This window comes from Drosophila albomicans, chromosome 3 (assembly GCF_009650485.2).
Source record: "Drosophila albomicans strain 15112-1751.03 chromosome 3, ASM965048v2, whole genome shotgun sequence".
NCBI classification, from domain to species: domain Eukaryota; kingdom Metazoa; phylum Arthropoda; class Insecta; order Diptera; family Drosophilidae; genus Drosophila; species Drosophila albomicans.
Window position 1 is genome coordinate 4826082 of NC_047629.2, and position 13265 is coordinate 4839346.

Consider the following 13265-nt stretch of genomic DNA (forward strand, 5'->3'; position numbering starts at 1 on the left):
GTGTGTGTTTTTGTATGTGAGCGTGTGTCAGCAAATTGCTTATGAAATTTTGCGTTGTGGCTCCCTCAAAGTTGACAGCACAAGTGGCTGTGGTTGAAACCCCCACCTTAACTCCTCCTCCCCACCCCCTTTGCGGCTGTCCACTCAACTGTGAGGTTAAGCTCTTAAAGCATTTTGTTGCAGCTTTCAAATGTTGTCTTTTGTCGCACGTTGCATGCAACAAGCTGCCTCGGCTGCCATTGATTCCCCGCTGTGTGTGTGCGAGCAAAAACTTGATGTTTGTCTTTTAGCTGGCTTACCGAACTGCCAGACACACGCAAACTCACACGCAGAGAACGACTTGTATTGACAGCAAAGTAGTTTGTCAGCAGTTTAAAGATTCTTGTCCTAATCTAGGTTCAGCCGACAATGCCACTGAGTGAGGTTCGACAGACAATTAGAGACGCTAACTTGTTGAATGTTGAATCAAGTTAACTAAATTTGTAATCCCAAACAAATTATCCTACTTCTACTTTCACATGATTAAGTCCATCAATCATTTAATTTAACTTGGTATCCTTTTATGCATGTAACACCAAGGTAACATGCTCTGCCTTCCAATATATGTATGTCTTTAAACTTTTGTGATTGAATACGAAATTCAGTTCAAATAATCTTTACTAATACTGCAAATCGAATATTTTTGTATTGTTGGGACAAACCCAAGAACCTATCAGATTTTTGTTTCCGCTATCCATTGGGTAGAAGGGTATTATAACTATGTGCCCGCACAAAATGTATGTTATAGGCAAAAGAAGGCATCTCCGACCCTTTAAAGTATATATATTCTTCATCAGAGTCAAGAGGCGAGACGATATAGCCATATCCGTCTGACCGTATTTCTGTCTGCCCGTTTGAACACCTAGATCTCAAAGACTATAAAAGAAGGAACTATAATTTTTCGACAGCACATGCAAAGTTTGCCTGAAGATCAAGTTTTTCAGTTTTTGCCGCCTTAAATTGACAAAAATCGAATAACAAGCGATATTTTGAAGCTACAGTCTAATTTTAATACAGACAAAAATAACTATATTTGAGAAATACTTCTGTATGGCTAATTACGCCTCTGGAATGGTAAATTGAAGTGCTGTTTCTTCTTCGTTGGTCTCACTTTATAATTATTTTAATTTTCAATTGAAACACAGTTCAAACATTAATTAAATATCGATCCAAACAGAATTTAGATTTCAGATATTTAACTAAAAGTAAAATTGCAAGTTCCAGAAAAATTCAAATCAGATTAACCTAACATTCGATTAGTGATTACCACATCACCCTCTAATTTTAAACACCAATTAAATTTAATAATTTATTATTTTAGCTTTATTAACTTTATTTCTTGAAGTGTCTCGTTAATGCTAAATTTATAAAATATAAATTTTCTCAGCTTCTGTAAACTCATTCATAGGACGAATTTAGTTAAGTTGATTTCATTTACGTGATGTGCGAACTCAGGTGTCTGGCTGTGTCAAGTAGTACTTGCATCATTTGGTGGCAGTTCAAACGTCTAAGCAATTGAGCTTTAACAGCAGAACAAAGTTCAATTCGAGCTGTCAACTGATTTCGATTTTCATTGGCATTTCTCTTGCTGATTTGATTGTTGCATAAAGGCGCTCTTTAACTATTTGTACTACAGTTTTATGGTTGTTCCTACTATAAAAAGAACATATACTTATACTTCTGCAACGTGCAACGACAGCAACAGCAAAAGCGGCAGCGACACTACTATAAAATTGTCCAGCACTTACATGAGCAAATCTAGTGTCTTCCTTTTATTGTCCAGCTCCTGCGGAGCTCATTTTCCCCGAGTCTCAACTGTTGCCATAGCTTGCTCTCCTGTCCCCACCCCATCACCCCACGCGTTTAGTTATCTATTGTATTGTGTGTGCAGCGTATACAAATAGCCAGTCACCCACTCACCTTCGCTCTGAGCAGATACAAAAGCGTGGCTGCGTGGATACGTGCTCATATTGTAAAGCAAATAATATGGAAGCAGCCAACTGAGGGCGAAAACTCACCGTCTACTCGGGTATATATGATTGTATTCTTACTTCTATATACTCCCTAAACGGGCTGCCCTTTGGGGCTTTACTTGGCTGTGACAATAACTGCAACTGTTGGCACATTCAAAGTTCAAAAGTATACTGTAAATTCTATTCAGTTGTGCGGAAGTAATTAGCAGAGATAAAACTTGCTGATGGCTTTACTTATTTCCAAGAATATTTATGACATTTACCTTTAGCTGAAAAACGTGCTTGTATCACAAAATCAATAAGTAAAGCAAAGTATTAAATTTAAATGAAATTTAACTTGACATTGCAGAGCAAGTTCTCAAATATTATGAATTTTCTTAATTTATATTGTAGCTGAGAGTTAATTTATACAAATCAAAGTATCATTACTTAGGAATTCCCTAAAAGCTTATCCAATTACTTTACTATATTTATATTAGCTTTAATAACTCTCCAGACTTAATTACAGAGTATATTATAGTCGAGCATTGCACTCAATTAATTTAACTACGCTTCAGTGTGCCTGGGAATCACGTAACCTGGCCTGTTGCCACCACAACCAATCATTCAGATGGACAGACAGGCAGACGGACAGACAGACAGATGGCGAGACACATGGACAGTGGGCGATTGTGTGTGGGGGAGTAAGCTGGATTGGAAGCATGGATAGAATAATCATACAAATGTTGAATAGAAAAAACAGTTCACAATTCCGTGTAACTTTCCAGTGCTGATAACATTGGACAACAGTTTTGGTTATGCGAAAAATCTGTGGACACCGAGAACAGCAAAAGCAAAAGCAACAGGGACACAAAAATGTCAGCTCCAATCTTATTCGCCCTTTCACTCTTATCTCATGGCATCTTTGTCTATTTATCTCTGTCTGTCGTCGCAAACGAATCAGTTTGTGTGTTGGCATTACAAGAATTGTCTATGCATGACAGGGATATCAGAGCCTACGCCATAGGAACGCAGTGAGCTTATGCTATTGTGTTTCAACACATGGAATTTGTAAGAATTTTACATAAACGTATGCGACTCACACTTAAGCAGGTAGCAGGAACAAAGCTAACTTCAGGGTCAATATAATTGCTACATATTTGATAAGGCAGCAGACTCAATATATTTCTCTTTTTCTATTCTCCTGAGCAACTTCACACAGGTGATGGAATTCAATAATGAAAAATGAATAACTTATGCATTTGTTTTTATTGTATTTCAAAGTTATGCATAACATTTGCGGAAAGATAACCTGAGGCCGAAAACTGATTTGATTTTGAGGGGATTTGTGAATAAACAAGTAAGAAAGCTTTAGTCTAGTGTGCTCAACTGTGAGATAGCCGCCACTCATTTTGATTAACAGCAAAATATTGCGGTATTATTCTTAAAATATATAAAAATAAATTAATAATGAAATATAAAAATAAATATACCAAAGGCTAGGTTTTTGGTATTTTAATATATCACCATTCAAAATATACCATAAAGTGCAAAAATATACCAGATTGTTAGCCAAAGCAACTAAGACACGAAGTAGGAGTTTCTCGCCAAAAAAGTATTTCTTAAATATCTTCTTCAATTTTCATCTGATCGCAACCAAATTTGCAGTAATTATAAAGACTACAGTTGTTATTGTATGTATCACAATTTTACATATATCATGTGTATATACATATATCAAATACAATTCCTGGAGGCACAAAGTTGTGATACCCTATGGGTAGCGGGTATAAAAACATAGCAGAGGGATGTAAAGAGCATAACGAAGGCAAAGGATTGGCGACTGAGTAATTTGTGAGAGTTACTTGGAAAAATATACGCTGTTTGGAATAGTCATCGAAAAGTTCAAATGTCTCTGACCTGTGGCCAAAACTGTCTGCTACTCCTAGCCTTGCCTTGTGAGAGCTCTCTAATAGCAACGTCATCACCATTATCATCAGCAAGCGTAATGAACCCGAGTGCAGTGCCAAGAGCTATTAGCTTATGGGTAAACCTCTAACCAGTGAACGACTTGTTTCGTCTTGTCCAAGGCAGAGAGAGGGAGTGAGTGGCTCAACCCTTTTAAGTAAACTTTGCTTAATTACATGCCCGCACCCGTTAAGCACATATTTAACGCCCACATAACGTATACGTCTCTACGTGTCTGTATACATAAGTAAACATAAATATTTTCTGAGCAACCACCGCACCTCTTAGTGCTTAGTGCTTACTCTTTGGATATCGGCTGAGTTCTGACCGGCCAGCACTTGGCTCCCAGAATTAGCGTTTGTGGTGAAAAATGAATATGTTGCTGCTGCTGCTGCTGCTGTTGCTGAGTGTGTGTTGATGTTGATGTTGCTGTCTGTATGTGTGTGTGTGTGTGTGTGCAGCATAAACAAGAAAAGTCCATAAAACACTTAGGATCAAACAATATACAAGGGACGTCAAGAAAGTGTAGCCTACTTAGTGGGGCAAAATGGGGGCTGAGTTCTCTTGCTGGTCAACGACAACGACAACAAGAACGAAAACAGAAATGGCAATGGCGAATTAGAATTCTAGGCTAAAAGTCACGTTCGCAACTTAGTTATTAGATTCTGGGCAGCCACTTGGCACCAACCACTGACCCCCCGATCCCTGACCCCGCGCAGCCCATCGATTTTATTGCAACACATAATTCTTGGCGTGCGCCATTTGTGCAAATCTCATGTTGATGGCATATTAAGTGACTAGCTGAGGCGAACTGAGAAGCGGGCCCAACAATTTAGTTTTAAATGCGTCATTTGTGGGTGCTGGGGGCAATCTCTGCAGTCCACAGAGTGTGTGTGGGTGTGGGTGTCACGATGGAGCACAATTGTGGCCCAGGTTGGGCGTAATTAGACGCGTCTGGCTGAGAAAGTTGGGCGCGAGGATTAGCAATTAAGCGAGTGTCCTGTGCGGCGAACGACGCGCAACAAGTGCTAACAGGGACACGCGTAATCCCAGCAACCGACACACACACACACACACAGACACTCACACATGCACAGGCATACATAGACACACTCACACGCAGACAGACGCAGTCTCTCGTAAGTGAGAAGTTTGAGCGTAGAAAGAGCAGCGCATAAATCAACATGTCAAATCGCAGCTTAGCAGCAGACAACACACACATACACACACTACACTTCCACTCCCACACACACACACACACGTATATATACACACAGACTTATACTTAGTCTCAACTTAGGAGGAAATCATATTTTATGTTTACCATTCTGGGTTGTTTTTGCAAATTGCGCTTGTTTGTAATTTCCGAAATTAACTTTTCTAATTGTCTTAATTGCGTTACAACACACTCTTGCTCTCTCCGTCCCACTCCCACTCCCAGTCCCACTCCGACTCGCACTCCCGCACTCTCGCTGCGTCTCCTTCGTGCACAAGAAGAGCAATTGGTACTATAAACTAAGAACACCAAGCAACAGTTTGTACAGTTAACCGTTTGCCTCTCGCTGCACTTCCGTTTCCGCTTGAATCCGCGCGTTGCAAGTGCTGCAAAATGCCGCACACGATAATCAACGACAGTTCGCGTCCGTAGCTCGAGCTGAACTGTGTCTCGGCTCGCCAGCTTGGCTGCATTTTGTGTGTGTGACGAACGAACCTCGCCATCGTCGATGCCGACGACGACGACGACTTCGACACCGCAGCCAAAAGCTCTAGCTCAACCGAAAAAAGCACTTCCAGCATGGAAGTCATGTATCTCTTTGGGGCACTTTTCAAATTCAATTGTTTGTCTTCAATATACCGCCAACAATACACGCAACTGTTGCTTCTTTTATTTATTTTTTTAGATAATATTCTTAGTATACATATTTCAAAACCTAAATAAGCTTTAATCTAAGTCAAATCAAAATTGTTACATTTGCATTTTGTTAGCCCACCGAAGTGCAGATTGGTTTTCTACATCGTACATATTTGTATTCAGCTAATGACCGGCTACCTCTCTTTAGTGCATACTTCTTCCTCCTTTGTGCGGACACAAATTTTTTTAAATTTCAATCATAAAATCAATTTGAATAATGGAAATAACACAGGAACCAAAGATAACTGCATTTGAGCAGTCCAACTGTGAGAAACCCACTAAATAACAGAGGCGTAAAATTTAGTAATGTGTTTGAAAGGCAGATGCAATTGACTTACTCCATACTAAATTGCTCATTTAGTAACTACCAAGTTTATTTTAAATTTTTTTAAATAATACATAATATTTTATGAATGTGCTGTTAACACAACGTCTCCGTGTTAATTCAATGCGGTTTAGACGGAGTGTTGAAATAATGAAATTCTCTTAGAGAACAGATGTTTATTTCGTAAAATGGCAACCCTTAAGTAGTAAACATTTTGTGTTTAATTTTTTACCTCACATGTTTATTTTTTCTTGGGATTTTTAAGATCACTTCGTGTTCATGCATGAATATTCTTTGTAAACCATAATCTAATTAACACTTTAGCAGTAAGATTGTTATTGTTATTTTGATTCGCGAAGTCACTTTTTGCAACTAATTAAATGTACTATATGTGTCAAAAAGGTAGCTCTATATTTTATAGTCTCTGAGGTAGCGATCCCGTATCGATTATTACCGCTTAAGAATTTATATGGTTAAGTGAGTATTAGATGTTTCTACCGTGTTTCAATAAAAGTAGCAAACTGACCAAAACAAGTAAGAAAGCTACAGTCGTGTTTACTCGACTTTTAGATATCCGCTAACCATTTTCAATAACAACAAAACAATATGGTATTAATTAAAATTTACCGAATTTGTATACAAATACTTCGAAAATACACCAAAGACTTTAATTTGTATATCTATATATTAATATGTATATCTATCAAAATATACCATAGAGTACAAAAGTAAATAATTTCTATCTAATTTGAATCATTCATACAGTGATTAGTAGCATAAATCGCCTCTAGCTTAAAAACTACGCTTGCTATTCATTTTATTTCGATTTGAAAATAAGTCGAAATATATTGACTGATCAGTTCACTTGATTGAACAAAAATTGGATGAGTTCATGCTTTTTAAAATGTACTAAGTGAATATTTGGAAATGTGATCACTGCTTGAAAAATGGCGAAGTAAGTTTGAGTGAAAGTATAACAATACGTATTATCTACAGCTAGGTGATTCATTTTTTAAAGAATTTTAAACTTTATAAATTTGCGGATAGACTTTTGTAATTTGAACAATATTCAAGGTTTCCCTCAGTTCGTTTCAGAATTAAAGCATTTAGGCTACTCCAGTAATGGTTAAAAACCAGGAAAGAAAATAATCCCAAGACTGTTCTTTTAAAGAAATCATACTTAATTTAGAACCTGTTAAAACAAATTGGTTTAATAAAAATAAATACATTATAAAGACAGCTGAACAACTTGTTGTGAGGCTTTCTCGACTGAACCTTTTTACCTTATTTTGTTTAAATCGTAATGCTGAAAGGTAAGAAACTTCATAGAAAGTGAATTCGAAAAGAAAGAAAATCAGTAATATTTAGAATAAATTCTTATGGTTTTATTTGTTTTTTTTTTCTTTTGTTTTCATTTTGTTTTTGTTTGCCCTAATATAAATGTAAACTTATTCTAATGCTTATATAATAAATAGTTTTGGAAGTCTGCGCTTAAGAGCTAAAGAAACGACCTAAGTGAAGAATTGTGTAGTTAGCATAGTCTTCGGGTAAATAGAGTATATAGTTGGGAGTTTTTGGGGTTATAATGGTTATAGTTTTGGTTTTTGTTTATGGGTATGGGATAGTTGCCTATCGGTATAAGGTGTTGCAGGGCGGGTAAAGATGTGTGTTTGTGAATTGTGTTGTGTTGTGAAATGTTTGCAATAAATTCTCAGCTCGAAAGCTTTTCGATTCGTTTACAATTCGGCAACGCGCTCGCTCAGCTTATCCAGCTCAGCATAAATGCTGGCGGGCAAATCGGCGCCTACTTGGGACTCGAAGTAGTTGCGGATATCTTTCACCTCCTGAGTCCAGAAGTCCTTGGGCAGCGAGAAGAGCTGCTTCAGATCCGTCTGCTCCTTCATGCCAGCCAAGTTGAGCTCCCCATCAGCGGGAATGCGACCAATGGCCGAATCCTGATAGCAAGACTCTCCATTGCAACGACGCAGAATCCACTCGAGCACACGAGAGTTCTCGCCATATCCGGGCCACATGAATTTGCCCTGATCGCTCTTGCGGAACCAGTTGACATGGAAGATCTTGGGCACCTGGCCGCGCTTCTCCATGCTCAACCAATGAGCAACATAGTCGCCAAAGTTGTAGCCGAAGAAGGGACGCATCGCGAAGGGATCGTGCATGATCACCTTGCCTTTGTGCTCAGCTGCTGCGGTGGCTTCGCTGCGCATGGCGGCTCCAATGAAGACACCGTGAGTCCAGTCACGTGCCTCGTAGATCAGAGGCACACCAGCTGGACGACGTCCGCCGAAGAGCATGGCAGAGATGGGCACACCAGCTGGATCTTCCCAGGCGCCATCGATGATGGGGCATTGCGCGGCAGGGGTGCAGAAGCGGGAGTTGGGATGAGCGGCAGGTTTGCCCGAGTCCTTGGACCAGGGCTTGCCCAGCCAATCGGTGATTTGTACATTGGGAGCCAGGCTGCTCTCCATGCCCTCCCAGAAGACACCGCCGTCCGATGTGGATGCCACATTGGTGAAGATGGTGTTCTTGAACACAGTGTTCATGGCGATGGGGTTAGTCTCCGTTGAGGTGCCGGGTGCAACGCCGAAGAAGCCGTTCTCTGGGTTAATGGCACGCAGAACTCCTTGCGAATCGAACTTCATCCAGGCGATGTCGTCGCCCACACACTCCACCTTGTAGTTGGCCAGCGAAGGGTTCAACATAGCCAAGTTGGTCTTGCCACAGGCCGAAGGGAAGGCGGCGGTGATGTACTTCTTGACGCCCTTGGGATCGGTGATGCCCAGAATGAGCATGTGCTCGGCCAGCCAACCCTCGCGCTTGGCAATGGTGCTGCCAATGCGCAGAGCGAAGCATTTCTTGCCCAGCAAAGAGTTGCCGCCATAGCCAGAGCCATAGGAGACAATCAGGTTCTCGGCGGGCTTGTGCAGGATGATGGTACGCTCGGGATCGCAGGGCCACGATGGCTGCTCCACTTGGCCGTTGGCGGGGGTGCCCACAGAGTGCAGGGCACGCACGAACTCTTCTTTCTTGGCCAGCTGCTGGAGCACAGAGGCTCCCATGCGGGTCATGATGCGCATGGAGGCCACAACATAGGCGGAGTCGGTGACTTCGATGCCAATCTTGGAGAGGGGCGATCCAACGGGTCCCATGCTGAAGGGCACCACATACATGGTGCGTCCCTTCATGCAGCCGGGGAAGCGTTGCTGGATGGCAGCCTCCATGTCGATGGGTGAAATCCAGTTGCCCAAAGCGCCCTTCACACCATCCTTGGGCGTGGGAATAGTCTCCTCGCGCTCCTCGGTGCAGATGAAGGTCTTGGACTCGACACGCGCCACATCAGCGGGATTGGTGCGAGCCAACCAGCAGTTCTCGTACTTAGGCAAGGCCACAATGGTACCTTCCTCAAGCAGAGTCTTGATTAGCATCTTGTTCTCCTGCTCGCTGCCATCGCAGATGTGCACCTGATCGGGCTGGCACAGGGCAATCGCCTCTTCGACGAAGCTGCGCACGCCAGCTGTCAAGGAGTTGACATCGCCATAGGAAGTGGGGATGCCACGGATGTGGCTGTAGAGGCCACAATTGTCCTGGCGCTGCTTGTGCAGTTGGGGAAGACCGCAGCCATTGGCGGAGCTGAAGAGAGGCAGAGAAAAAAAGAGAGGTGGATGAGCGAGAGTTGTTTAAAAAGTAAGTGGGTCAGAGACCGATGAAAAGTCAGTCAGTGGGTCAGACTGTTAAATATGTTAGCAAATGTATTTTTTCGCAGCTGATTAATCAACTCAGTGAATCAGCTATGTTAATTTGAAAAGTCATTATGATTGATCATGGAAGTTTAAGAAATACATTTCTATTTAAAATATAAAAAATTCATTCAATTTGTTGCTATAGGAACTTAAGAAATTGCAAGTATTTATAAAAATGTATGTTTTTTGCTGTAGAAAATTTAAAATAGCAATTCAAGTAATTCTGATTTTTTTGTGAATCAGATGAGTTAAATTAAACAATCGTAATGATTAGTCAGTGTATTTCTGGGGAATTTATGTTTATATCATATTCATATTGAAATTAAAAGAATTTCATTCAATGTTTTGCGCTTTAATAATTTGGAACAAGCATTCAAGGAAATACACATTTTTTCAGCACGCAAATAGCATTGAAAAATGCAGTTGCAATGCTTTGAAATATTTGTGTAAAAATACATTTGTGTCGTTTCATGAACATGCATAGTATATTATGAGAGACTTCTCTAGAGACTTCGCTATGCCTCTAGTGTATGTCTGGTATGGTTATTTTTCTTTCTTTCTTCTTAGCTTGCAACTCGTACTTACATAATTTTGCTTTGTTCAATGAGCTCAGGCATTTTGTTAGTTTAGTTTTAGTTTATTTTCTTTATAAGACTTTGGAATATGGCGCACAAATTTTTGTGTTTATTTTTGCTTTTTTATTGGCAAATTTTAAAATTTGTTAATATCACAATTATCAATTATCACAATTTGATTTATTTTGTTTGTATTTGCGTTTTCTTTTATTGGTGTTGCTTTGCTTTCATATGTTTCGCCAGAGTTTTTTGTCAAATATCAATTTGATTTTCAGATCACTGAAATTAAATGTTTCACTTGATCTTTCCATTTACTCAGTCCACGAGTAACTGATGCCAACTGTTCACCGCAGCTGCCTTTTATACGCTCCCGCAATGCCAGCACTGGCGCCTGCCCGATCCGACTAGAACAAGTTCGTGCGACGATCGGCTCAACGTTCGGCTAATCGTTCGGCAAATTGTGACGGCGTGCGCTCGTTTGAGGCGTCGGGTCAAACTTCGGGCACGCTGATTGGCCCGTCGTTGGGAGGCTCGCCGATTGTTTTGGTTTTTCACAGAGCAAGTGTATGGATGAGGTGGCATCGAGAAGGGGGATTGTCCGCTGCATGGCAACAGCAAAAGAAGCGCGTAGTAAAATAGTAGATGTTGTTTTTGTTGTTGTCGCTACTGTGGCAAGTTTCAGCATTTATTTTTGTTTTCTGTTTTCATTGCGTTTCAATTTCGATGCCGTTTTTTGTTATTTTTTGATAAGCATCGCGCGCATTGATAAGATTTGAAGCGACTTGTTGATATTTTTCGCTGACTGCTAATTTAATTATTTTGTTTATTTATGTTAATACTCGATATCGGGCAATTGGCGTGCGTAAATACCACTCAATTGGCAAATAGTTTTCACACAAAGCCGTATTCAAATAGTACGCCAGATACACGTAACTCGAATCTCACTTTATTGCCACACCCACGCACTGATTGATAAACAAATGACGAATACAGTAGTCACTCGCTATTTCGAAGGTTTGACTCATCCTAAGCTGAAGCTTACTTAGAATGTAGTGCAGGAAAAAGTTTAAAAAAACCCTTTATTAAGGTAATCTTAACCCTAATTATGCATTTGTTTTTAAAAGCTATTTAAAAAACCTACTATATGTGGATAAACAGCTCCTCCCCCACTCCCTAGGCATGAACACGCGCCCACCTACGCCCATGTGGCACCATCACATGGCATACGATTTGTTGACACGTTGCCAAAAAAGAATCTCACTTTCTTTTTTTTGCAAAGTATTTCTATACGCATAGAACTGGTGACGGAAATTTTGATGATCTGTCCAGCTCTCTTTCTTCGCAGTTCTCAGCGCTCGATGTTCTTCTGGCGCTATAATGTTGGCCATGGCCATCAGCCAAAAGCCTTTGGAGGCCATGAATGGCCAGAGCAACACACGTTGCTGGCTGGCATTATTCATGTGACATGTTGTACCCAATAATAGCCAAATGACTTTCGATCATGTGTTCTTTGCCAGTGGAAGGAGAAATGAAGGTTCCCACAACTGAACTCTAGACTTTAGAACTATATCGGATAGTTTATCCACCTTATTCCCTGTGCGAACTCTTCATCATTCCCACTGCATTGCTGTTTAAGTTAAAGGTTTCGCTTTTTATCAGCCTGTCTCCACGCGCCTCTTAAAAATTCGCTGAAATTTTTTTGTGTGTTTATTTTTAAACCATGGACTTGTTTTTCTAGTTCAGCTTGATAAGCCTGATCATCATCATCATCAACAGCAGCAGCAGCATCATTATTACTGTCTGCCTGCTTGTGCTTCCGTTCACACACCCCCCGATCTGCCCTCGTCCGTCATGGCTCAATACTATATACTATATATCCCGCAATTCCCCCCTTCAACGGGCGACTGATGACTTGACTCTATTTTTCTGAATTTACGTCAATCGATTGGCGAATCAATATGGAAAAATCAACATGCATATTGTGTCTATATACTCGTATAATATAGAGTTATAGCTCTATATTTATTACATCGATTTGTCAATGCGCCTAATCAGGTGCTCAACCAAGCCCCTTCCTAGTGGAAAATACCTTCTAAATATAGAGCTGAGCGCTGATTTTAGAACTAAAACTTGCATTGAGCCGGATCTAATTATTTTCAGTATTATGTGTAGTTTCTAGACTTTATTAATAGTTCCCCGAATACTATAGTTGTTAATTATCAATTAAATTGAATTGCACAAAATTCCAAATTGAGTTAAATTTTTCACATGCAGTTGAATTTGAACCGGATCTGAAACCCTTTTCATTTGTCGCAATTTTGATCTTATCAATGTTCGTTGTATAGTATCTGGTATTTTGGTACATGTCGAATCACACCACTCCGATAATCAGACCTTGGCAACGCCCAGCAACGGAGGCCTGTTTCCATTTTTCAAGATCAATGTTCGTCGAGGCTCGTTCTTTATACTAGTATATACTATAGCACTTTCTGCCCCCGAAATTTTTGTTGGTTGTGGTATTTTGACACCCATTTTATTTGCTTGTTTTCGCTGCGATCTTGATAATTGGCAACAGTGCAGGAGAGGTTAGCGCGATTATGGATTTATATGCTTGTTTACGCCAATATTCGAATTGTGGTCGGGACTCCGACTCATAAACTTGCTGGCTATTGATAAGCTCTGGCCACGCCCCGTCGAGACCCATTTAAAAATACTCAACTCGGAACTACATCAAAA

The 13265-nt window shown here is 40.4% G+C and overlaps 1 protein-coding gene across 1 annotated transcript; it reads right to left on the reverse strand.

The window, feature by feature from the left end:
- Nucleotides 1–7559: 7559 nt before the first annotated feature.
- LOC117568715 (phosphoenolpyruvate carboxykinase [GTP]) lies at nucleotides 7560–10864 on the reverse strand. Its single transcript, XM_034249531.2, has 2 exons — nucleotides 10540–10864; nucleotides 7560–9844 (listed from the first exon to the last, which is right to left on the reverse strand). Exons 1-2 carry the CDS (start codon nucleotides 10569–10571, stop codon nucleotides 7933–7935), a joined length of 1944 nt encoding a protein of 647 aa, XP_034105422.1. The 5' UTR covers nucleotides 10572–10864; the 3' UTR covers nucleotides 7560–7932.
- Nucleotides 10865–13265: the final 2401 nt, after the last annotated feature.